The sequence below is a fragment of the Bos taurus genome, chromosome 23 (genome assembly GCF_002263795.3).
Source record: "Bos taurus isolate L1 Dominette 01449 registration number 42190680 breed Hereford chromosome 23, ARS-UCD2.0, whole genome shotgun sequence".
Classification (NCBI taxonomy): domain Eukaryota; kingdom Metazoa; phylum Chordata; class Mammalia; order Artiodactyla; family Bovidae; genus Bos; species Bos taurus.
Window position 1 is genome coordinate 25964043 of NC_037350.1, and position 26521 is coordinate 25990563.

The 26521-nt window shown below is 38.2% G+C and overlaps 1 protein-coding gene across 7 annotated transcripts in view; it reads left to right on the forward strand.

The window, feature by feature from the left end:
• The window catches only part of LOC783151 (butyrophilin subfamily 1 member A1), a 53484-nt gene extending 42148 nt beyond the window's left edge, over positions 1 to 11336 (forward strand). For 5 of the 7 annotated variants that reach the window (XM_059880596.1, XM_059880597.1, XM_024983889.2 and 2 more), the window contains 8 exons: positions 3670 to 3690; positions 3778 to 3798; positions 3944 to 3964; positions 5001 to 5021; positions 5374 to 5400; positions 6097 to 6123; positions 9064 to 9090; positions 9286 to 11336. In XM_059880596.1, the coding sequence (XP_059736579.1) occupies positions 3670 to 3690; positions 3778 to 3798; positions 3944 to 3964; positions 5001 to 5021; positions 5374 to 5400; positions 6097 to 6123; positions 9064 to 9090; positions 9286 to 9833 (713 nt within the window). In that variant the 3' untranslated portion in view covers positions 9834 to 11336. The remainder of the gene's footprint in view (positions 1 to 3669; positions 3691 to 3777; positions 3799 to 3943; positions 3965 to 5000; positions 5022 to 5373; positions 5401 to 6096; positions 6124 to 9063; positions 9091 to 9285) is intronic. The other 2 variants (XM_024983888.2, XM_059880599.1) reach the window with 1 other exon arrangement.
• The last annotated feature ends 15185 nt before the right edge of the window (positions 11337 to 26521 follow it).

Here is a 26521-nt window from a genome sequence, read left to right on the forward strand (position 1 = left end):
AGAACACTGGAGTGGGTTGCCATTTCCTTCTCCAATGCATGAAAGGGAAAAGTGAAAGTGAAGTTGCTCAGTCGTGTCCGACTCTTAGCGACGCCGTGGACTGCAGCCTACCAGGCTCCTCCATCCATGGGATTTTCCAGGCAAGAGTACTGGAGTGGGGTGCCATTCCCTTCTCCATGACAGCAACTCTATCTATGAGTATTTTTGCACTGTTAGAACCAACGGCTTTGTCCGTGAGAAAATGAATTGATTTGACCTTCTGTTATTTAATTTTTGGATTGCTTCTATTGATGTATTTTTTACTTTTATTGAGGTAAAATTCACCTAATGTCAAGTTAACCACTGAAGTGTGCAATTCAGTGGTGTTTGATACATTCATGATACTGAGTAACTATCACTTCCATCTAGTTCCAAAATAATTTTATCACCCTAAAAGTACACTTCAAACTCATTAAGAAGTCACTTCTCATTCCCCCACTTCTTAGTCTTGGCAGCCACTGGTCTGCCTTCTGTCCCTGATCCCATATGCGTGGAATTATACTCTCTGCCACATTTTTTGTTTTTGCCTTTGTTCACTTGCATAAAGTTTTTGAAGTTCATTTATGTTGTTGCATGTGTCAGTACTTCATTCCTTTTTAAGGCCAAGTTCATTGTCTAGGTATACCACATTTTGTTTATCCATAAATTGTTCATGGACGTTTGGCCTTTTTATGCTTGTTTGATTATTGTGAATGGTATTGCTTTCGATTGCTACATTTTTCTTTAAATGCCTGTTTTCAGTTGTAGGGGTGTATACTTAGCAATTACTGGGTCATATGGCATACTTTGTTTAGTTTATTGAAAATCTGCCAAACTGTTTCCTATAAAGATGGCACCATTTTACATTACAATCAGCGATGTATTAGAGTTCCAGTGTGTCTTCTATCTCAATAACACTTGTTACTTTTTATTTTTGAAAATTATAGTCATAGTAGTGCCTGGAAAGTGGTATCTCATTAGGGTTTTGATTTGCATCTACCAGTGGACAAAAGAAATTGAGTATCTTTTCATATGCTAGTTAGTCAACTGTACATCTTCCTTGGAGAAATGTCTATTCAAGACCTTTGCTCATTTTTTTTTAAAAGACCTTCGCTCATTTTAAAACTGGATTCTTTTTTTTTTTTTTCCAATCACTGAGCAGTCAGAACTTTATTTTCTTTATATATATATTTGATCCTAGGCCCTTAAAATATGTAATTTGCAAATATTTTCTCCCATTCTATACCTTGTCTCTTCACTATTCAATCTTTTGATGAACAGAAGTTTTCAAAGTTTTAAAAAATCAACTCCAATTTATCTGTTGTTCTTTCTTGTGTTCCTTTTGCATTGGTATCATTTCTAAGAATTCATTCTCAAACCCAAGGTTATGATAATGTAACTTTATGTTTTCTTTTTTTTATGGTTTTAAGCACTTGGCATTAAGATTTGTTTCATTTGGAGTACATAATATGAATGTAGTAAAATATAATATAGTAAATAAAAGAGTTAATAATAAAATATAGTAAATAAAAGAATTAATAGTTGGAGGTTTTTATGTTAAATGACTAATTTGATTTTCACTACTGTGGTTGAAATAGGAAATATGAAGTGTTTAACTTTTTGAGTGTCTGACAAACTCTTTACATAGTCTTGCTATGTATCACACAATATTACATAGTACTGCATGGTATTTGAGGGTGCTACTTTATCTAAGGCTTCATTCTTTTACTGAAAGTCTCTTTGTCTAATAATAAAATACACAGGCAAGTGCACATCCCATTTTTTCTGTTTTGACACATATTAGGTTCAATTATGGATCATTGGAGTAGGTTGGTTAAGAATAACTAACAGTTTTTATATGCTTATATCTTTTTATCAGAGAGACCTGTTATTAGAAGAATTATATTACAATGAGGGGCTTCCCTGATAGCTCAGTTGGTAAAGAATTCACCTGCAATGCAGGAGACCCCAGTTCGATTCCTAGGTGGGGAAGATGCCCTGGAGAAGGGATAGGTTACCCACTCCAGTATTCTTGGGCTTCTCTTATGGCTCAGCTGGTAAAGAATCCACCTGCACTGCTGGAGACCTGGGTTCAATCCCTGGATTGGGAAGATCCCCTGGAGAAGGGAAAGGCTACTGACTCCAGTATTCTGGCCTGGAGAATTACATGGACTGTATAGGCCATGGGGTCACAAAGAGTTGGACGCGACTGAGAGACTTCCACTCACTCATATTACAATGAAAGTCAAAGCAAACGATAACAAATAGAGAGGGACCAAAACAGTATTAAATTTTATAGAAATATGCAGACAAAACACGTGTATACCTGTGGCGGATTCATTTTGATATTTGGCAAAACTAATACAATTATGTAAAGTTTAAAAATAAAATAAAATTAAAAAAATAAAAATAAAAAATAACACACACACACAAAATTTTATGGAAAATAGATATTATTTGTATGTAGTAAATAGGATCATAAAACAGAAGAGGAAGTCCAAATCCCATAAAAACCTTTAACAATTTCTTGACATATCAATGTCAAAGGTAATGAAGAATTAAAGTGCATTGTGGAGTTGAAAATAGGGTGTATATGGAAACAAGATTTATGATTCTTTTCCAGTATGAATTTTTCTGCCATATAGTTTTAATAATCTAAGAACTTGGTCATCAAAGTAACAAAAGATAACTAGTACTTCACTTTTATGAAAAGGGAATTTCTCTAAAGAAAAAATTTTCTTAAATGTTACTTAGATAGTTTTAAAAATAATGGCTAGCTCTACCTCTTATAATCCTAGGGAGAGTTTCACCTTTTAAAAAAGCTATTTTCAGGGATGGAGGATGTCCAGTTTTCTTTTAAATGGCATTACTTTTAAAAGTGAATTCATTACTAAATCTCATCCATCATTTGACATACTCTTCAACAAGAAGATGAAAGACTGCTTTTAAAAATGATGCTGAAATGCCCAGAGATAATACAGAAAACAGAACAGATATTTGTATTGGGTAAAATAGTTATTTATGATGTCAGACAAATGTTGGATAAAGCTCTGACTCTGAAATAAGCAACTGTGGGGAATTCAGCAAGTAATGTATCTTTGCTCTAACTTCACTTTACCGCTCTGCATATGTGTAATTACTTATCTGGAGCACTTCTGATGACCAAATGTAATGCTACCTCTAAAACAAGTATCATAGAGTCTAGTACCGGGAAAGTACTTCAGTAAAAGTCAATTGTCGTAACGGTGATGATGATGGTGATGATAACAGTATTGTTACCATATCATTAAAAGGGCTTTGGGAAATCATTTTGTGGGATTTTAAGTTCAGTCATAATAAATTAAAATTTATTTTTCTACTTCATCATTTGGTAAAGAGCAATGTGACCCCTGTATATTTTACAGAACACCACCTAGAAAATAAATATGTTTCTTCACTCTAAAGTGGGTAATCTATTATATATAAAACAGGTGAAGAGATTTTGGAAGGTTTTTGTGTTTGCTTCCATTTCTTAGTGATTTTTATATTACTTCTTACTTTTCAGATCAACTTAGGAAAGAACTTGGTAAACTTTAATGATTATTTACAAAACATGATCTTTCTGTTAAATGTTTCATAAGAATTCTTATGTTACTTTTTTGTTTTTTTCAGATCAACCTAGGAAAGAAGATGGTAAACTTTAATGACTCTTTACAAAATATAATCTTCTTATTGGCTGTTTCTTAAAAATTCTTATATGATTATTTTTATTTTTTTCAGATCAACTTAGGAAGGAAAATGGTAAACTTCAATGACTCTTTACAAAATATGATCTTCCTATTAGCTCTTTAATAAGAATTCTTTTTTAATTAATTAATTATTTTCATTGGAGGCTAATTATTTTACAATATTGTGGTGATTTATATATTACTTTTTATTTTTTCAGATCAACTCAGGATAGAAAATGGTAAACTTTAATAACAATTTATAAGATATGATCTATAGTGATTTTTCTTACATCTTCTCTTTTTCAATCCTCCTACTTCCTATGTATAATTTTCTCTTTTGTGAATTTTATTCATTCTTACTGTATTACTAACTTCTATTACCTGTTTCTGTTTGTTCTGCTTTCATCAGCTAACTCACTTTTCCTATTCACTGTTCTCTTTATCTGATGTATTGTTATATTTTGATTGTCTCCATGATGCTAACAGTAACTCCTTCTCATGCCTCTGAAATGAATGAAATTCTAATGAGAGTATATTTGAAAAAACTCTCGTGGTGCTTACTATGCCCTTGATCTGATTCTAATAAAAATTCAAAACCTCTTCTATGCAGGACCCTGTTGAAAAAGTACAATAAATTCTTCCTTTTAGAGAATGCCACTGTTCTCTGTCTTGTGATTGAAGACTCAGCAGGCTGGACCAGGAGTGGAGGTTTATAAGGATACAAAAGGGATAGGGACAGGGAGACATAGGGATACAGCGTCTTCACTTCGCATTTAAACAGAGCTGATTTCAAATTATTGATCTGTCCATTAACCAACAGAAATTTCTTCATGCTACTTACCCCTTTGATTCTCAGATTTTTCTTTTGTGAACAGAGGAGCACTATTTCACAATTAGTTTTCTAGTATTAATTAATTACATAAAGCACTTAGCAAATATTTGTCATTGGAAACATTGAATAAATTGTAGTTTCCATTGCACAGATGATTTATAGCATGACAGCATTGCATGTGATGATTATCATGACTAAAAGAATAGTTCATGGAGGAATTGGATAATTTCCCTCTTGAATTTTAACTGTAAACTTATTTATCTATATTAACATGTAATATGTTTTCTTATTTTCTTTCTTTTTTGAAACAAGTGTTGGAGAAAACTGAGGGTTTTTTAAACTTTAATGAGCTAATTTAAGTCATCTAGTGTCGTCCTTCCAAGCAACTTTAGGTGTTTGTTACACTGGAACATTAAAATGCATTTTTCACTCTTGTTTTTCAGGAAAATTGCAAAATGAAATTGGTAATTGTATTCTAGTAGTCAAATATTTGCAAGATTGTCCTCTGCTGGTAACCCCTTGCTTTCCTTTATTCTTCCCCCTTAACTCCTTATTTCGTGTGTCTTTTGCATTCCCCTACTGCCTGTACATATTGCAGCTATCATGCTAGGAATAATTTATCTGCTTGCCTTGATTTAACACTTAAAATCATGTGATTCAATGTTTTATTCATAAAAAACAATTTCAGAAGAGAGCAATGGCTTGACTAATAATAGTAATAATTAAGATAAACCCCTCAGTAAAAAGCATATTTTTTTTTCTTTGTCTTCTTCATCTCTTTGAGAGTCCCTGTCTTACATGTACATCTCCTTTCAGATGAGAGGAAAGCTCAATTTAAGAATGGTAAGTAACTCAGAAGTTCATTCACTGGATAGAATTCCACAGATAATCAAATACCTAACTCTTCTCTAAACCTCCTTCCCAAAAGAGTCAGGCATAATATACCCTTGTATGTGCTCACCATAGAAGCATGAATGGAAGAGAGTCTGTAAAAATGAATTAACTCATTTTATTTTTTAATTGATGATATCTTTTCCTTGAGATGAAAAAAAAAGTAATTTTGATGGATATTTCTAAAGCTTTCCTTCCTTTCTCTCCATCCCCTTACTACTCCTTTCTTTACTGTTTCCGTCTTTGTCTTACTCTTTTAGTTCTTTATCCTTTCACGTCTGTTCTTCATGTTTCTCCCTTCCTTCCTCCTCCCCTCATTCCTTCCAGTTTGTCTATTATTCTTTCTTTCCATCTTCATTTCCTAAACTACCTACCTTTCTTTCCATCACTTCTTTATTTTCTATCTTTTTTTCTTTTTTTCCTTCTCTTGCTTCTAGCTTGATTTTCCTTCTAACTTTATATATTTTTCCCACTCACAGGCCAAACCATTCTAAAGTTAAAGGCATGGTCACAGTATTGTGCGGAAGGGAAGGGATGGAGAGGTAAATAAGTCACTGAATACTTAGAGAATGCCAGTGACGAGAGAGGAAAAGCTATGAGAAGGACCAGGAAAGGGGAATAATAGTATCTCATTTTGCTCACTTTCAGGCTGGCAGAAGACATCATTGTACCCTGGTAAGTGCATGGCCCTGAAGAAGATGATTCTAAGATACAGAATTAAGCTCCTAAAGTCTATGCAGTATTGTACTGCTAACAGAAAAAAGTACAGAACACAACTTCTTTTCCTTAGCAAACATAGCAAGAACAATAATTTTTAAAGCATTTTTTCTTTTCATCTTTTTCTCACATGCATCTTACAAGTTGATTAAAGCAGAAATTAAAAATGACAGTAAAATATAATTTTCTCTTTTGCGGTTTTTATTATTCTTACTATATTACATCTTCAGTTATCCTTGTATAACAAGATTATTCAATTTTTTATCTATTTTTTTCTACTGAAAATTTTATATTTTTAGCTATTATCATTAGGTCTATAACACATTTTGAGTTAGTTGTTTTGAGTGGGTAGAGAGAAAGATCTAAATGTATTTTTTTTTTTTTTTGTATGTGGATATCCAACTGTGTTAACACCAACTCTTGAAAATAGTATACTTTTCCTCATTGAGTTGCATTGGTAACTTTTGAAAAGACATCACTTGATCATAAATTGACTTCTAGATTCAAAATTCTGTTCTGTTGCTCTAATTTAGTTTATTCTTCTCCTTTTAGTCCATTTGGGGAGAAGCTTAGGTTACTGGTTTAAAATAATACTGTTTCTGCTTCAAACATTTAAAGCTCTAAGTTTCCCTCTAGGCAATACTTTTAGCTGCATTCAATAGTTTGGTAGGTAGTGATTTCATTTTTATTCAATTCCAAATATTTTCAAAATTTTCTTTTTGATTCACAGATTATTTATAAATATATTGATTAATACCCAGATGTTCTGTGTATCTAAAATTTGCTTCTTTTTTATTACTAACTTAATTTTATTTTAAAAAGAGATCATCCTTTTATTGTCATTCTTCAATTAAACAGTTTTAAATATTTTTTCATGAATGACTCATATATGTCTCAATATAAAGTGATCATTTTCCACAATTTCTCGAGTCTCAGTTGTTGCCTTGGGGAAGAACATTTGCTTAGTTATTTACTCAGCCCTTCCAGAAATATTCTTCATGTTGATAGGTTTCTCATACATTTTCTTTCAGTTAGTTTCATGTGTCAATCATTGTTGGAAAAATACAACTATAGACTTATTTGCCAATCTCATTTTTTTTCTAAGGTCCCCCGTTATGTTTGCTCACTTGAAGGTCCCTGGTAAAGCTGTAAAAAGTCCATCATCTTGATTTCTGCTCACTCTTAATTTTCCTAAAAGACTCTACTTCATAAATAAATTGCACTATTCCCTTGTGCTGAGTGCACTTTTAATTTAATCTCTTATTTTAGGTGGCCTACAAAAGTGATGGCCATACTTGTTCTGTAAAGGCCAAGACTGTAAATATTGTAAGGTTGATGGGTTACATGGTCTCTGTCACAATTACTCAACTGTGCCCTTTTAGCACAAAAGCAGCCACAGACAATACATAATTAGTATGGCTGTGTTGAGAAGGAAATGGCAACCCAGTCCAGTATTCTTGCCTGGAGAATCCCATGGATAAAGGAGCCTGGTGGGCTGTAGTCCATGGGATCGCAAACACTCGGACACAACTCAGCAACTGAACACACACATGCACACACACAGCTGTGTTACAATAAAACTGTATTTAAACGAACATGGGATGGGCCGGATTTGGCTCCCAGGCCATACATAGTTTGTTCACTCTTGGCTAGATAGTCACCTTTTAACTTTGAAAATTTACCCATTTTAGAAGCTTTACATTTATTTTGATTTATGAGTGAAAAAAGGTGAATAATTATTATTAAATGAATAGTTTTTTTTTAAATAGGATGTTAGTAACAGACCCAGTGAATACCCTCTTCAAATTAGCTCCTTTAGTCCTGTGTAGTGCATAAGGTATGTTTCCTAAATACTCATAGGAAACTGTCTTAGCAACTGTTTTGTCTCCTCTTATCATGGATATCCTGGGCTTCCCAGGTGGTGCTAGTGTTAAAGGACCCACTTGTCAATGCAGGAGACATAAGAAACACAGGTTCAATCCCTGGGTTGGGAAGATCTCCTGGAGGAGGGCATGGAAACCCATTCCAGTGCTCTTGCTTGGTGAATCCCATGAACAGAGGAGTCTGGTGGGCTACAGTCCATAGAGTTGCAGAGAGCTGGACATGACTGAAGCAACTTAACACACACACGTATCATGGATGTCTCTACATGCAGTCGGTTTCACCTTTTTTTGTCACTCCTATTACCTAAGCATTAAACCAAGACCACACATTTTTAAAGTGTTGGTTACCGTATTTTGCTTTCACTTTACAATAGCAATTTCCGCAACAAGCAGTGTAATTAGCTTTGATTTTTTTTTTTAAAGCAATTCCTATTATCTCCACAGTTTAACCACACTCATATAAATTATATCATCTTGGTCAGTGGCTCTCCACAGCAACTCACTTAAAACAGTAACTCTGAGGACTAGGTGGTTTTTTTTTTTTTTTTTTTTTCCAGTTTTCTCCATTTTTAGGGCCTTACAGTTCTTGGTTGGGTGGGAAAGTGTACAGTAAGAATGAAAATGAAAAAAAAATAACATGAACTATTTTATTGTCAAACCTAGAAATGATATGGTCTTGTGCTGAGCACATTTTATTGCCTACAATTCAGTCATGTAGTCTCAACTAAATTCAGTGAAGGTGGTGAAAGGCAAGCATATAATTTAGCTATTTGTTTAAGAAGAGGGTAACTGTTTGTTGGGAATGCCTATAGTCTGCACTATATAAAGAATAATTTAGAGGAATTCATTCTTATAAGAATATTTAATAAGAAAAACAGTGAAAGCTTTAGTTCAAGGATAAGTTATAGAATACTTTTGGATCCTTAGCAAAAGAAGCATTAGAAAGAAGAAATTACCTCTTGTACAAGGAAATTCAGGTACTAGGTATGATAATGACTATTTATTTTCTTTTTAGACTGGAGGAAAGAATTTTTCCAGGCTGGTAAGTGAAATTATTCCCTGATGGCAGAAGAGAGACCACTTCTTACTCTCTCAGGATCAGTCTGAGGATTTATTGAAAGAGGGCAGATGAAAGAGTCCAAGTGGAAATATATGAGTGCCCCACAAGCTCAAAAATATCTCAGGGTAATAATAGCACCCTCTTTTTCAGATATTAAAATGGTTATTGTCTTTTCAGTGGATATTACTCTGGATCCAGCCACCGCCCATCCTTCCCTCTTCTTGTCGGAAGGGAACAGACGTGTAACCTGGGAAGAGAAGTCTCAAGACCTGCCTGAGGACCCACAGAGATTTTATTCTCTTCCCTGTGTGCTGGGTCATCAGGTCATCACCACAGGGAGGTGGTACTGGGAAGTAGAGGTCGGGACCCACGGCGCATGGGACCTGGGGATTTGTAGGCCTCATGTAATGAGAAAGGGCAGAGTTTGTATCAAACCTGAGGATGGTTTCTGGGCCCTCAGGTTCTATAAGCAGGAGTACTGGGCACTCACGTCTCCAGAAACAAAACTCACTGTAAAGGTGCACCCGGCCAGAGTGTGTATCTTCCTAGAATATGAGGAGGGAAGCATTTCATTTTATAATATGGTAGATAAATCTCACATTCACACCTTGTCTCAAGGCGCCTTTGGTGGGCCCTTAAAGCCTTTTTTCAGGCTTTGGCCAAGTGAGTCAGAGCCTTTGACCATCTGTCCAGGGCCTGAAGCAGCCCAGAATCCCCTGTACTAGGAGCATCATATAAGCTGCAGGTCAGTGTGGTTTGAAGCATTTGATCATGACGTGAATTCTCCTAGACCAGAAGCAAATTATTTTTTCTTATCTATTTGAATGGTTTTCCTTATTGTCGGGAGTCGTGTTAGGCATTACTGACAAAATGGAGGCATGGCCCCAGCCCCCTTTCCTCATTCCGCAGGCACAGACCCGGGATGCAGGAATTAGCTCTGTATTCTGACTTGTTTCTTCCTTTCTTCGGTTCAGTCGGCTGGAAAGAATGTTAAGGTGCTTATTGTTCTTGAGAGAAGCATAAGAAAGCACAAAGCCTTCTGCAGTTGTGCCCAGAAAATAATCTATAAAATAACCATTGACATTTGTTCAAGGATTTTTGCAAAGAATGTCCCAGGATGAGCACGTAGGCCACAGCTTGAAGCCATGGGAAAGACTGTTATCTGAGACCTGTTTGTGAGGGAAATGTTTCTGGCAAAAGAAGTTTGCTGAGCTTAGGGTTTAGGAATAATTAAGAATAGCTAGAAGCCTTTTTCGGAGAAGGCAATGGCACCCCACTCTGGTACTCTTGCTTGGAAAATCCCATGGACGGAGGAGCCTGTTAGGCTGCAATCCATGGGGTCGCTAAGAGTTGGACATGACTGAGCGACTTCACTTTCACTTTTCACTTTCATGCATTGGAGAAGGAAATGGCAGCCCACTCCAGTGTTCTTGCCTGGAGAATCCCAGGGACGGGGGAGCCTGGTGGGCTGCTGTCTATGTGGTCACACAGACTCGGACACAATTGAAGTGACTTAGCATAGCATAGCATAGAAGCCTTTTTAGGAGATAGTGAGCTTAAGATACTAGGGGCAAGCAGGATTTAGAAAGATAAAAAATAAACTGAGAAATGTGGTATGCATGAGTTACAATGTAATCACAAGTAAACATGATTCTGAGAGAATCACTGAAGCAGGAACTTTGTTTGAAGGACAACAAGGAGATAATAAATCTGGGTGAGGGGGAGCTGAAAATGTAAAACCTCTGACCTAATGTTTTTGAAAAAGTATAAAAGAAGATCTGATGCTTGAAATAAACATGTAGTCCCATACCTCGAGTCAGAGGCTCCATCATTTTCCACTGACACTGCTCATCCCTTCAGGCTGATCCCCTGGCTGCTGGAGCTGGACTCTGGCACCTTATCCTTTTTTTTTTTTCCTTCAGAAACAGCTTCCCCACAGCATGGTGCAAAGTAGAAAACTGTGTGTTGCTTGTGGTATGTGTAATGAAAAAAAGATCATAAAATATAATCATATCATCATTCTAAATGTATACAAAGCACTAGAGTATGTGATTGTCCATATAGTGTTGCAATGTCTTTAAGATTACAAATTTAAAATGTCAAAGGTGAAAATGAGGGGAGAATAACTTTTTGTATTGTATTCTTTGGCACCTTTGGGTTTTGTACTGCATGTATAAAGTGAAATGCTGAAAAATAAAACCTTCAAATAAAAAATAATTGAGTTCTCAGTTGTCTAACGTGGTGGCATTCAGAGGGAACCAGATGTTTTCAAGCTTATTCTTAAGCTTCCTCTGTGTGAGCATCTATATTCCATCCTTACACTTTTTACCCTCCCATTCACCCTGAGGTATTGGTTCGTTCCTGCCTTTTCTTGTTACTATGTATAACTTGGGAAGACAGTTTCTTAATGTACATGGAGTATGAATTATATTTTAGAACAATCTTGTGGGTTTTAGCACTTATACAGACTCATGTAGCCACTACTAGATTCAGGATAAAAGATAGTTCCATTACACCAAAAAACTATTTTGTGATAGATTTGTGTAGTCAAACATTTCATTAATACCTAACCTGGAAACAATTGATCAGATTAGTGATTCTGTGTGTTTTGTATTTTACCAGAAGTTCATATAAATAGAACCATTATATTTTGTGTTTTGAGGATGGCTCCTTTCCCTTGGAATAAAGCTTTTGATATTTAACCATGGTATTAGAGGTATTAATACTTGATTCCTATTTGCTGAGTAGTATTCCAGTGAATTAATGTACAGTAATTTGACCATTTAATCTCTAAAGAATGTTGTTTCCAATTGGGATGACTATAAATTAATGTGGAGTCCTGCCCCAAGGCCACAGAAGCTGAGCACAGCACCAAGGTCATCTCAGAAGCTGACTGAGCCCCATTATAATAATTGTCAAAAGCCCCCATGAACACCACCAGTAGGCTTCCTGACCACATATTAGGCAAAAATATACCCACCCTATATCACCCTAATGCCAACTTAGCAGCAGAAATTTTCTTTGTCTTGAAGCTATAAAAATTGGCTGCTGCTGCTGCTAAGTTGCTTCAGTCGTGCCCGACTCTTAGTGACCCCATGGACTAAGCCCACCAGGCTCCTCCATCCATGGGATTTTCCAGGCAAGAGTACTGGAGTGGGGTGCCATTGCCTTCTCCGAAAAACTGGCTACTAACCCACAGAAAAGTGTCGAATTTGCACTGAGAGTGCACCTGAGACACTAGCAGTGACCGCATTATCTCTGCTGTTTGTTCTTAATAAACTCCCTCCTTTTTACAATACTCTATGTCTGGAAATTCTTTGCAAACCCATGGTTCAGACTGCCACAATTAAGATGCTGTAAACATTTATATAAACATTTGTGTGTGAATATTAGTTTTCACTTTTCTATGGTAAACATCTAAAAATGAAATGACTGGGTCATGTGATTAGAGCAGTTAACAACTTTATAAGAAACTGCCAAACTCTTTCTAGAGTGGCCGTACCATTCTGCACTCCTATTAGAAATGATTGGGAGTTCCAACTGCCTCATATCCTTACCAGCACCTGGTATTGTTAGTTTTAATTTCTTGTTTCACTATTTATTATTGATATTTAATTCTAACCATTAAAATAAGTATGGGATGTTATTTCATTGTGTTATCATTTGAATCCATCTAATAATAATAATCCTGTGCTTATTTACTCTTTGTGTGCCTTCTGGGCGTCTTTAATCCATTTTACAAACATTATAATAGACTTTATTTTAAAAGCAACTTTAGGTTTACAGAAGAGTTTTGCAGAAAATACAGAAAATTTACCTATATCCCTTATTCCATGAACACTGTTACACCTAGTAACAGCTTGCATTGGTGTGGTACACCCATTATAACTGATAAACCAACATCAACTGGGCTACACCCTCCACCTGTCCATTCTTACTCCCCTCCTTCCAAATCCTTAGCAACCACTGATCTTTTTACTGTCTCTATAGTCTTGCCTTTTTCTGCATGTCATATAGTAGAAATCATATAGTATTGTAGCTTTTTCAGACTGATTTCTTTCACTGAGAGAAATGCATTTGAGTTACCTCCAAGCCTTTTTTGTGGCTTGATAGTGCATTTCTTCTCATTGATGAATAACATCGCTCATGATTCAGATGGTAAAGAATCTGCCTGCAGGAGACCTGAGTTCAATCCCTGAGTTGGGAAGAACCCTGGAGAAAGAAATGACTACCCACTTCAGTATTCTTGCCTGAAGAATTCCCTGGACAGAGGAACCTGGCAGGCTATAGTCCATGGGTCACAAAGAGTCAGACACGACTGAGTGACTATCACTTTCACATTCCATCATCAGTGTGTTTCAGTTTGTTTATCCATTCTCCTGGTGAAGGATATATTGGTTTCTTTCAAAGAATTTTAAGCCATAATAATCATATTAGAAATTTTCTGAAATAGCTAAAGTCAATTTATTTGGCAATGGCTTTACTTTCTGGATGTGAAACCAGCATGTAGGAACTTTCAGTTACCTGGAGAAGACCAAAACAGTACCTCACTTTCTAAGGAGGGAAGATATCAGCTTGATTTTCTGGCTTGAACATGTATGGATTCCATGTCCCAGATGTAGTGGGGCACAATGAGCCCATGAGGGCAGGTCTGGTGGGGAGGATAGTAGTGGGAATACTGTTCTCAACTGGGAATGCATCTTTTACCATATCCCTGCTGGTGTTTTACAGGGAGCCATTGAGATGTAGACTTTTCAAAACCTCCTAATGCAAACAATAATCGGGCAGTTTAGGGCTTTCAATCTCTTCTTATTACTCTCCACTGTCATCCAATTACTATTATCTTTATCTTTCTATGTGTGTCTATATATAGACACACATAGATAGATACAGATAGATATTTTGATATTAGTTTTCCTCTCAGATTTTCTACTAATATTCTTTGATATATTTTCAGTGCTAATATTTCAAAATTTTATATGGCAAAACTGATCACCTGTCTGAATATTTGTTTAACCTCTCTGGAATTTATATAAATCAGTGTAAAGGATGGTGGAAAGAGCATTAAGATTTGAAGATAGTCTACATAGGGACTGAGTGGGCTCCTCTGAGGAGCCCACCTCCCGTGGTCCCCTCCCTTGGACCTTGCCTAGAAACTGAGACGAGCTCCGGGGCAGGACTCTCCACTGGCCTTGCTGGACTGACATCCACCCACCTGCCCACATTGAATCCACTGGTTGCAAGGGCGTGTGAAATCCCATTTCCTCGGATCCTCTCTCTCTCACCTCGTTTCCAAGTCCTAGCACTAGGCGGGAGGAATCCCACAGCCCTCAGGCCCTCGGCCTTGTACTCCGTCTGACTTTGAAACAGGGCACGCCCATTTCAAAGCAGACTGTTGTTACTCTCTGAGAACGGGCACGCCTTTTCTCTCAGCCCTTTCTCCTCGCTTTCTCTGCTGGTAAGTCGCTTCAGTCGTGTCCAACTCTGTGCGACCCCATAGACGGCAGCCCACCAGGCTTCCTCGTCCCTTAACCTCCCTATTTGGCCGCAATGTGAAATTCTCAATCTCAAAATCTACTCCTCTAGAATGCCTTCTCCAAAACCTAAAAGCTTTGGGCTTCTAAGGGGAGATAAGACCAAAAAGACTTATTTACTATTCTAACACTGTCTGGCTGCAATAAAGACTTCATAACAGATCCAAATGACCAGAAAATGGAACTCTTGATTATAATATTCTACGGGACCTCAATAACTTCTGCCACCTCAAGGGCAAGTGGTTAGAATTCCTTCAGTTCAGTTCAGTCGCTCAGTCGTGTCCGACTCTTTGCGACCCCATGAATCGCAGCACACCAGGCCTCCCTATCCATCACCAACTCCCAGAGTTCACTCAGACTCACATCCATTGAGTCAGTGATGCCATCCAGCTATCTCATCCTCTGGCGTCCCCTTCTCCTCCTGCCCCCAATCCCTCCCAGCATCAGAGTCTTTTCCAATAAGTCAACTCTTCGCATGAGGTGGCCAAAGTACTGGAGTTTCAGCTTTAGCATCAGTCCTTCCAAAGAAATCCCAGGGCTGATCTCCTTCAGAATGGACTTGTTGGATCTCCTTGCAGTCCAAGGGACTCTCAAGAGTCTTCTCCAACACTACAGTTCAAAAGCAGCAATTCTTCAGTGCTCAGCTTTCTTCACAGTCTAACTCTCACATCCATACACGACCACAGGAAAAACCATAGCCTTGACTAGATGGACCTTTGTTGGAAAAGTAATGTCTCTCTTTTCAATATGCTATCTAGGTTGGTCATAACTTTTCTTCCAAGGAGTAAGCATCTTTTAATTTCATGGCTGCAGTCACCATCTGCAGTGATTTTGGAGCCCAGAAAAATAAAGTCTGACACTGTTTCCACTGTTTCCCCATCTATTTCTCATGAAGTGATGGGACCAGATGCCCTGATCTTCATTTTCTGAATGTTGAGCTTTAAGCCAACTTTTTCACTCTCCACTTTCATTTTAATCAAGAGGTTTTTTAGTTCCTCTTCACTTTCTGCCATAAGGGTGGTGTCATCTGCATATCTGAGGTTATTGATATTTCTCCCTGCAATCTTGATTCCAGCTTGTGCTTCTTCCAGCCCAAAATTTCTCATGATGTACTCTGCATAGGAGTTAAATAAGCAGGGTGACAATATACAGCCTTGACATACTCCTTTTCCTATTTGGAACCAGTCTGTTGTTCCATGTCCAGTTCTAATTGTTGCTTCCTGACCTGCATATAGGTTTCTCAAGAAGCAAGTCAGGTGGTCTGGTATTCCCATCTCTTTCAGAATTTTCCACAGTTTGTTGTGATCCACACAGTCAAAGGCTTTGGCACAGTCAATAAAGCAGAAATAGATGTTTTTCTGGAGCTCTCTTGCTTTTTTGATGAGCCAGCAGATGTTAGCAATTTGATCTCTGGTTCCTCTGCCTTTTCTAAAACCAGCTTGAACATCAGGAAGTTCACGGTTCACGTATTGCTGAAGCCTGGCTTTGAGAATTTTGAGCATTACTTTACTAGCATGTGAGATGAGTGTTATTGTGCGGTAGTTTGAGCATTCTTTGGCATTGCCTTTCTTTGGGATTGGAATGCAAACTGACCTTTTCCAGTCCTGTGGCCACTGCTGAGTTTTCCAAATTTGCTGGCATATTGAGTGCAGCACTTTCACAGCATCATCTTTCAGGATTGGAAATAGCTCAACTGGAATTCCATCACCTCCACTAGCTTTGTTCATAGTGATGCTTTCTAAGGCCCACTTGACTTCACATTCCAGGATGTCTGGCTCTAGGTCAGTGATCACACCATCGTGATTATCTTGGTTGTGAAGATCTTTTTTGTACAGTTCTTCGGTGTTTTTTTGCCACCTCTTAATATCTTCTGCTTGTTAGGTCCGTACCAGTTCTGCCCTTTATCGAGCTCATCTTTGCATGAAATGTTCCCTTGGTATCTCTAATTTTCTTGAAGAGATCTCTAGTCTTTCCCATTCTGTTGTTTTCCTCTATTTATTTGCATTGATCACTGAGGAGGGCTTTCTTATCTCTTCTTGCTATTCTTTGGAACTCTACATTCAGATGTTTATAACTTTCCTTTTCTCCTTTGCTTTTCACTTCTCTTCTTTTCACAGCTATTTGTAAGCCCTCCTCAGACAGCCATTTTGCTTTTTTGCATTTCTTTGCCATGGATATGGTCTTGATCCCTGTCTCCAGTACAATGTCACGAACCTCCATCCATAGTTCATCAGGCACTGTATCTTTCAGATCTAGTCCCTTAAATCTATTTCTCACTTTCACTGTATAATCATTAAGGATTTGATTTAGGTCATACCTGAATGGTCTAGTGGTTTTCCCTACTTTCTTCAATTTAAGTCTGAATTTGACAATAAGGAGTTCATGATCTGAGCCACAGTCAGCTCCTGGTCTTGTTTTTGTTGACTGTATAGAGCTTCTCCATCTTTGGCTGCAAAGAATATAATCAATCTGATTTCGGTGTTGACCATCTGGTGATGTTCATGTGTAGAGTCTTCTCTTGTGTTGTTGGAAGAGGGTGTTTGCTATGACCAGTGCATTTTCTTGGCAAAACTCTATTCGTCTTTGCCCTGCTTCATTCCGTATTTCAAGGCCAAATATGCCGGTTACTCTGGATGTTTCTTGACTTCCTACTTTTGCATTCCAGTCCCCTATAATGAAAAGGACATCTTTTTTGGGTGTTAGTTCTAAAAGGTCTTGTAGGTCTTCATAGAACCGTTCAACACCAGCTTCTTCAGCGTTACTGGTTGGGGCATAGACTTGGATTACTGTGATATTGAATGGTTTGCCTTGGAAACGAACAGAGATCATTCTGTCGATTTTGAGATTGCATCCAAGTACTGCATTTCGAACTCTTTTGTTGACCATGATGGCTACTCCATTTCTTCTCAGGGATTCCTGCCTGCAGTAGTAGATATAATGGTCATCTGAATTAAATTCCCCCATTCCAGTCCATTTTTGTTGGCTGATTCCTAGAATGTCGACGTTCACTCTTGCCATCTCCTGTTTGACCACTTTCAATTTGCCTTGATTCACGGACTTGACATTCCAAGTTCCTATGCAATATTACTCTTTACAGCATCTGGCCTTGCTTCTATCACCAGTCACACCCACAACTGGGTATTGTTTTTGCTTTGGCTCCATCCCTTCATTCTTTCTGGAGTTATTTCTCCACTGATCTCCGGTAGCATATTGGGCACCTCCTTGACCTGGGGAGTTCCTCTTTCAGTATCCTATTATTTTGCCTTTTCATACTGTTCATGGGATTCTCAGGGCAAGAATACTGAAGTTGTTTGCCATTTCCTTCTCCAGTGGACCACATTCTGTCAGATCTCTTCACCATGCCCGCCTGTCTTGGGTGGCCCCACAGGGCATGGCTTATTTTCATTGAGTTAGACAAGGCTGTGGTCCTAGTGTGATTAGATTGACTAGTTTTCTGCAATTATGGTTTCAGTGTGTCTGCCCTCTGATGCCCTCTTGCAACACCGACCGTCTTATTTGGGGTTCTCTTACATACAGAAACCCAATAAGAATAGAATCCCTTATGTTCAGGCTTTCTTTGCTCTTTGCTCTCAACCCTCTCTCTGTGAATTCTGTTCTACTTCTAAATAGCCCACTCTGGGCCACTTCCTCCTAATACAAGGTCTCCTGAACGCTTTTCAGACTTTTCTTCTTCTCCCTTAGACCATTCTGACCACAGCCCACCCCCTATTGCTCCCAGACCCTTTGCAGCCACTTCAGATCCAATTCCACAACCTCCATCTTGGGTCCCTTCCTCCGTCCCTCCTTCTCTAGCGCAGACCTCTGCCACCGTGGCAGCTCCCAAACCCCTCCCCAGCCTGCTGAGAAAAGCTCTGAGACCTCAGCCCCACCCTCTACCCTGAGGGTCCTAAGCCTTTACCCTGACCTCCCTACATCCCCTCCCCATACCCTGTCCTAAACAACTTTAAAATAGGAAATTTCACTGCAGGACCCTGTTCCTTCCCTTGCCCTACTCCTCCCTTTTTGGGAAGTAGCTGGAGCAGAAGGCATTGTTCGGTTCAAGTCCCATTCTCCCTCACTGATCTATCTCAGATTGAAAAGCATCTTGGCTCCTTCTCCTCAGACCCTGACCTGTCTTACTGTTGTAGCCCCGTGTTCTGGGAAACAAACTAAGAAGTACAATGCAGATAGTGAACTGCAGTTTATTACACTGGTGGGCCAAAGGCAAGGACTCCAACCAGTTTTTGTGAAAACCTTATATACTCTAAGTGTATGTGCCCAAACCCACCTCCCCAAATTCCCTGAAACTAGTCTGAACAAAAGAAAAGAAAGATACAATCAAAGTTAACCCGTGATTCATATGCTTTAAGCCTAGGTAGTTAACAGTGGACAATTATCAATAGGCCTGTGGTCATACCCCAAAAAGCATAATAGAATTTATAATTTTATTCGGTTACACAGAAAATAAAGGTATTCTTTTAGGTGCAGGGAGTCTAGGTACGAGCCCTTTAGCTCTTCCATCCAGAGAGTCTGGTTTTCTAGTTGGTATGTCATTTCCATAGATACTGGGCGTATAGCTCAAAGTCCACAGTCCTACCCAAGATGGAGTCCTGCTTTCAAGATAGAACCTGTTCTGTCTGTTTCCTCCTTCATTACGACTTAACCTGGCATGGTATTTACATCATACTTTCCTCCACTCTTCTCCCAGAAGAGAAGGAACGAGTATCGCAAGCCTCTCAGGCGCATGCTGATGAGATACACAAAGCCCATAAGGGTGATGGCTGTCCCCTTAGATGATCCCAACTGGGATTATCAGGCAGGGAGACCTGGATGAGCAGCCTGTAATCACATGGTTGCTTGCCTTGTTGTGTGCCTTCACAAGGCAGGGCATAAACCCGTGAACTTTGATAAGCTCCAGGAGATAAGTCAAAGACTAGATGAAAACCCAGCATAATTTCTACCCAGGTTAATAGAAGCACTACAAAAATATACAAAATTAGACCCCACTTCAGCAGAGGGCACCATTGTCCTTAACACCCATTTTATCTCCCAATCATCCCCAGATATCTGAAAGAAACTAAGAAAGGCAGAAGGCCCTCAAAATCCTCAACAAGACCTTTTAAATTTAGCCTTTAAGATTTTCAATAACCAAGAAAAACAAGCAAAGCTAGAGAAGGCCCAACAACATCAGGCTGAATATCACCTTTTAGCCACTGCCCTACATGGCTCCAAGCCTCCATCAACCAACAAAGAAAAGAAGCCACCTGGGCCCTGCTTCAAATGTGGCAAAAAAGACCACTGGGCCCACTCATGCCTAAAGCCAAGGGCCCCTCCATGTTCATGTCCCAGCTGTGGCATAAGGGGACATTGGAAGGTTGACATAACAAGCCATCTTATCAATGAGACCCCATGTGGGCCCTATCAAGAACAAATGAAATGAGTAAATTAAATTATAGATTTAAACAAGTCAAAATGTTACTAGAAGAGCCAATTTTGTCTCCATGTTGGATCTGCTTCTTTGACGTTAACCTTCCCATTGCTTTTGCTCACTAAAAAGATATTGTTTATACATAATGGCCTGCCTTGGGGAACCCTGCCCCTCTACTTGAATGTTAAACCAAAATGCCTTTGTTTGGGAGCCTGTCCACCTGTGGGTGGCTACAGGAAGGGAGAAATGAGCAACATCCTCTCCCTGAGGCTTGCCATTCTAACATATATCTGCAAGATTAATGGCCTTTTAACTTCATTTCCTCACCTCTCTTCAACTCTGTTCTGCAGAAGAATCTAGTATCCAGACCTTGAGAAGATGGCTATTTTGAGGCCTTTGTCTGACTAGTAAGCCATCTTCTTAATCTGCTGTCTTTCCTAATAAAGTCACATCCCTTGCCTCAACCTGGGAGGCTTCCCAGGTAGCTTAGTGGTAAAGAATCTGTCTGCCAATGTGGGAGACACAGGAGACTTGAGTTAGATCCCTGGGTTGGGAAGATCCCCTAGAGAAGAAAAGGACAATCAACTCCATTATTCTTTCTTGGGAAACTCCATGGACAGAGGAGCCTGATGGGCTACAGTCCATGGGGTCACAAAGAGTCAGACAGACTCAGAAATGAAGCATGGCATTTGCCTTAACATCCTATTTATACTCTTATTGGACTTTTGTGCTGGAAGCAGAGTGAGCTTGGTCTCAATGACCAAAAGCTAAGGAAGAAATACTGACTTGAACAAATGAGTTGATTCACTGGGCAGTTTATTTCCTGGGGGTCATTTGCTAACTCAGGAAAGGGCTTAGTTTGAGCAGAGGGACACTGGTGTAGCCTTTGACAGGTGAATCTGCAGCAATCAAGTAGAAATTAGAGGCTCCCACTCTGAAGGATATTTTTTCCCATGGGACATTTCTTAAGTGCTGGGGCAGTGCAGGAGGTTGGCAGGGGTAGCAGGGGAAAAGAGGAGAGTAGTATAAAATTTCCCACAATTTTGAAGTACTTGAAAGAAAAAATTTTCCTAGAAAGAAAAACTCTCAACAAATACATGTTTGCCAGGTTTTGAACCATGTTTTCAAAGATAGCAGAACTTAAACCCGTAGGAACCTGATCATTTGCACTTATATTCTGGCTAAATATAAGGTTGGATAGACAGCATTAACATATCAAACACATACAACTGTACTCCTAGGAATAATCCCCTGAAATTATGATAAGAATGAAAAATTTCTATTGAAATACTGATAAGTAAAAATAGAAAATGCTGTATCTTTCAAAAATGTATTTTCCCTAAAGAACAATGATCAGATAACACTGAACTTCCTAAATATGAGTGGATGATTTGACATTCTTTGAGAACAAAATTACATGGCATAGGACAAAATTTGAGGAGCAAATGGTGAAGTCATGTTTGCATATGCTGAATTTAAAGAACAAATAAAATGACCAAAATGAGATGTTCTAGAAGTCATTAAATATCTGTTGGGTGCTCAAGAGGAATATAACTGGGGTAAAGGGAAGAGGTTAGGAGCTGGGATCAATAGAAAGACCCTGTAACAGGCCTACAGAGTCCCATAGGTACAAAAAAACAAGTATTTCATGGGAATCAAACAAGATTTGAGTGTCATAGGTTTAGTGATTACTACTGAAGTCTGAATAAGGGTACATATGGTGGAAAAGATCTTTAAGAGAGAAAAATTACCTACCAAAATGGTGGTTAAAATACTCTCAGGCTGTGTTTAAGAGGTGACTAACATAATCTGCACAAGTAATGGATCTAGTGGAAAGTTAATACCTATGGAGGCCAAGACCATACTGAACCAGGAGAAATATTATGACAGCAAAGGGAACTGTAGATTCTGGAGAAGAGGGACATCTCTGAGCGCTTGAGATGATGAGAAAGTGCAAGAAACCATGAGAATGTTTGTGCAGGTAAATCATAGAAATTGTCCTAGTTGCATTTTTGTTTCTCAGTTAATTAGGGTCTAGATTTGTCACCATTTGGTCTTTTTTTTTTTTGAGGGAGGAGCTCACACACTACCATGTGTCATTAGCTTTGTATCTTATAATCACAATGTTAAACTTAGCCCAGATTCATGCTCCTGTTACTACCAACCAGTTAATACTGACCTCCATAGATGATGTTATTTATCTCTGTGCAGAAATGATCTTCCAACACTCTGTGGGGTCCTTGCATTTTTCTCTCTATTCTTTCTGAAAGTCCCTCTCATCTGTATATTTGCTTTCTTGGTCCTTTTAAAATCTTTCCTCTAATAGCTCTCATGCACTAATTTTATCATGACTTTTGCCTCTGAAAAGTACCACTATTTTAATTCCTTTTTATAAAACCTAGAATATTCTTCAAGTTTTCAATGATGAAACACAAAAAAAGTTTTTACATTAAGTTCCTATTCCAGCAGTATGAGCAATACCACCCCTCCCCAACCTTATGGACGAAATTACAAAGGTGAACAAATTTATAGCCCTGAGAGATATCTTTGCTAAGTATTAGTTCCGGCTGATTTATTTCTTCAGTCATTCTTATCTAGGCAATAAAAACATTTGTATGCCTTTCTCATATTTTCTAAAGTCCTGTGTTCAAAGATCAACAACATACCAAGAAGTGAGGGAAGAGGAAGAGAATGACAGGGAGACAGACTCCTGATTACACTCAGTAGAGAATTCATGGGGAGAAATGGAGATGGGAAAATCAGCAAGCTCTTGAAAAAGAAGATGCATGAATTATGCCATATGACCTACTTAAAAATGTGGGTTACAACTGAGTCATAAAAATAATATAAAGGCATATGAAATCCATTAATTCAACTGTTCATTTGTTCTAAAAGCACTTAACTCAGTTACACTCTTTTTCATACTTCACAAGAAAGTATGAACTAATAAAAATGTAAAAAGCTGGATAGCAAGGAATCTGAGCATTAGGTAGGACAAGTAAATGATTATCCTTTTATTTGATATCTGACTTAATTCTATTGTTGAAAATATATTTTGAGAGAAAACTATGTACTTGGCAGAATGTACATCATGGCATTTCTCCATCTGCCCTTGTAAGAGTTGTGCCAGGCTAAATTCCCATTCTGACACCAACAGGTTGGGCCATGGAGTTCACACTTAAAGTAACATGGCACAAAATCACAGACACACAAAATTACAGCACAATCCAAAAGTGAAAAAAAAATGTATATATGTATATGTGTATATATATATGTGTATATATATATATGTATATATATATATAGCTTAGAAGTGCCAAAAACTGAAATGGAAGGGCAGTTGCACAGAGGATTGACATACCTGAGTGAGACACAAGCTAGTCTCAATCTAGGGAAGCTGAGCCAGTCATTTTTACCAATAAGATTAAGATTTAAAGTGAAGGATTTCTGAAGATTCCCCAGAATGCTTTTACCAGTATTAACTTTTTTTCTGTTCTCCATAGTGAGTTAACTGTAGAGAAACCACCCCCACACTAGTCTAGTCAGCAATAGGCCAAAGGTCTGTCACTGAGTAGCTTAGAAAGTTAAGTACACTTACTTAGCAGAAATTCCTGATACTCTCAATAGGATTTTTATCATAGGACTTGAATGTTATTTGGGGCTTAATTTTTTCCTATTTGATTTTTTTACACTAATGTGAAACAACAATTTCACCAGTAGTCAGGCAGTGAATAGCAAGTAATAGGCTCATAGATTAGGAGGGATATGAAAACCGTCATCTTGACATCATGATATCTATACATTCACAAAACTATGGCCACAATTTTCTTCAAGTTCTTGAAATTCTACAAAGCATGGAAGAAAGAAGGATCTAGAGGAGCTTGCTTATCTGATGTCCTTTGCGCATATAAGACCATTAAAATCTGCTTTTAATCTTTTCTGTTATTTTCAAAGTACATCCTCCAAATAGTGGAGTTCTGCATTTCTCATCTACAACATGTTTGGGATACATATTTTCACTACTCTGTCTGACAGGAGGAGGGGGTAGGTGTGGGGGCTTCTTTTATTCAGTCATCCAAATTGCCCACCTGAGAGCAGGGATATTTCTCAGACAGGGAATGACTGACTCCAAGGTCAAAGAAATGCATGATGCTGATGTTAGCGTGGGGACTGACAGCCATGAGGGTCAATGGTGTTCTCAAGCAGGGATCAAAATGGGAGGAATCAAGATGTATCTAGTATACTCAGGTAATAACCACTAGAGTTCAGTTTATATCCTAAAAAGTTAGTGCAAATGACCAACAAATGAAAGCTGGGTTGTTTCTGAATTCTTGCCTGTAGCAACTATTAGAATCTCTAATTTAGTTTTATGGATTGATATTGTTTAAGGCATGGGGGTATCCTGGAGAAAGCAAACTCTTGACAATTGTAAATATCTATCAGAACTTTTTGCACAGACAGGTTATAAACAATTATGGGACTATAAAATTAAGAATCAGCCACCCTCATTGTCCCAGGTAGATTTTCCACAAACTGTAAGATTAATAAGTTTAGATTGCAAAAATATATATATATATACACACACACACACAATTCCTTACTCTGTAAAGGGAATAGCATAATTCTAGAAAGTTTGTACAATAATATTTTACTTAAATATCTACCTCTGCACTACTCTCTTGAAAATAATATAATAAAAACAGTAAGGACAGCCATTCTTCACAGAGTTTTAAATGTGTGTGTGTCTTCACATGAGCATATATATCAGCTTTAGGTTCATGTGAGACCATATTTATTACCATCACATGAATAAAGAGGAGTAAAGTACAGTCCAGAGTTCCCTTCTTTGCTGCTTCCTGCCCTTGTGCCACCCTCATATCGCTGTTGGTTACGGAACAGGGAGGGAGACAGCTGGGTGGTCTGACTGAGACTTCAGTATTTCAAAGGGGGCTCAAGAGAAGAGAGGAAACTGACACTGCTTTGTTGATAATTAAGCCAGGTGAGTTAAAGGTATTTTATTTCCTGAGAATTTAGAAGTGGTTTGTGTGTGTGTGTGTGTGTGTGTGTGTGTGCGTGCATGAAGGGCCTGAGAAAGCACTATTGATAGAGACATGGTGAATTTAGATAAAAGGTTCTAGATTTAGTGGCTCTGATCCTCATGATTTGTCCATCTTTTATTTCTTTCTTTTCCTAGTTAGAAAACCTTAAGAGCTCCTCTAGAAGAGCCGAACGCTCTCCAGCATTGGATACTGGGCTTTCACCCTGCTCTCTCTGGCTCTCACAACTAGTCTGGCTCTTTTCCTATTGGTCATGGATCCCTTCCATGGTCTCTGTGTGCTTCCTTCATTTCTGAATTCTCCTTCCACCACCATCTGTCCAACAGACATTTTTTTCTGTAGGTGAGAACGTTCTGAGTCCTGTTTCTGCCTTGTACTTCTCTGCTGCTGCTGCTGCTGCTGCTGCTAAGTCGCTTCAGTCGTGTCCGACTCGTGTGACCCTGTCGACGGCAGCCCATCAGGCTCCCCCGTCCCTGGGATTCTCCAGGCAAGAACACTGGAGTGGGTTGCCATTTCCTTCTCCAATGCATGAACTACTTAAAGTCAATCCTTTATAAACTGAAATCCCTCATAAGACTTCTTTATACGCTTTTACTTATTTAATATTAATGTCTAAAACAGGATGTGCTTCCCTGGTGGCTCAGCAGTAAAGAATCCACCTGCAATGCAAGAGACTTGCAAGAGAAATGGGTTCGATCTCTGGGTCAGGCAGATCCCCTGGAGAGGGAAATGGTAACCCACTCCAGAATCCTTGCCTGGGAAATCGCAAGGACAGACAACCCGGCAGGCTACAGTCTATGGGGTTGTGAGAGTCTGATATGACTTAGCCACTAAACAACAACAACAAAACAGGATATGAAAACCATGATAATACAATGCATGTGAAAAGAGACCTGTAAGATTTAAAAACATAATGCTCTCCACTTTCCTTCATACAGATGCTCAAATCAAAGCTTTAGTTTTTAAGAAAACAAAAGAATTGTACCAATTAGACTTTTGCTGCCAATTTGAGAGTACTATGCTCTGTCATCCTATAAGGGAATAGATTACCTGTAGAACTGGCATTGCTGTATCACAAAAAATTGCCAGCTATTTTGTAAATATTTTCCTTTCTTTCCTTGATTATATCTTTTGAAGAAAAAAATTTAAAAATTTGAAGATCCAATTTATAAATTATTTTTGATTCATGTTTTATATGTTCCAAGAAATACTTGCCTAAAGTCTTGAAAATTTCCCCTGTGTGCTTGTCTAGAACATCTATAACTTGTTTTATATGCAACTCTATTAATATTTGATTTTTTAAATATTATGAAGTTAGAGTTGCTGCTTATTTTTTTCCAAGTGGATACTCAGTTGTTTCAATGCCATTCATTGAAAAATTATTCTCTCTCCCA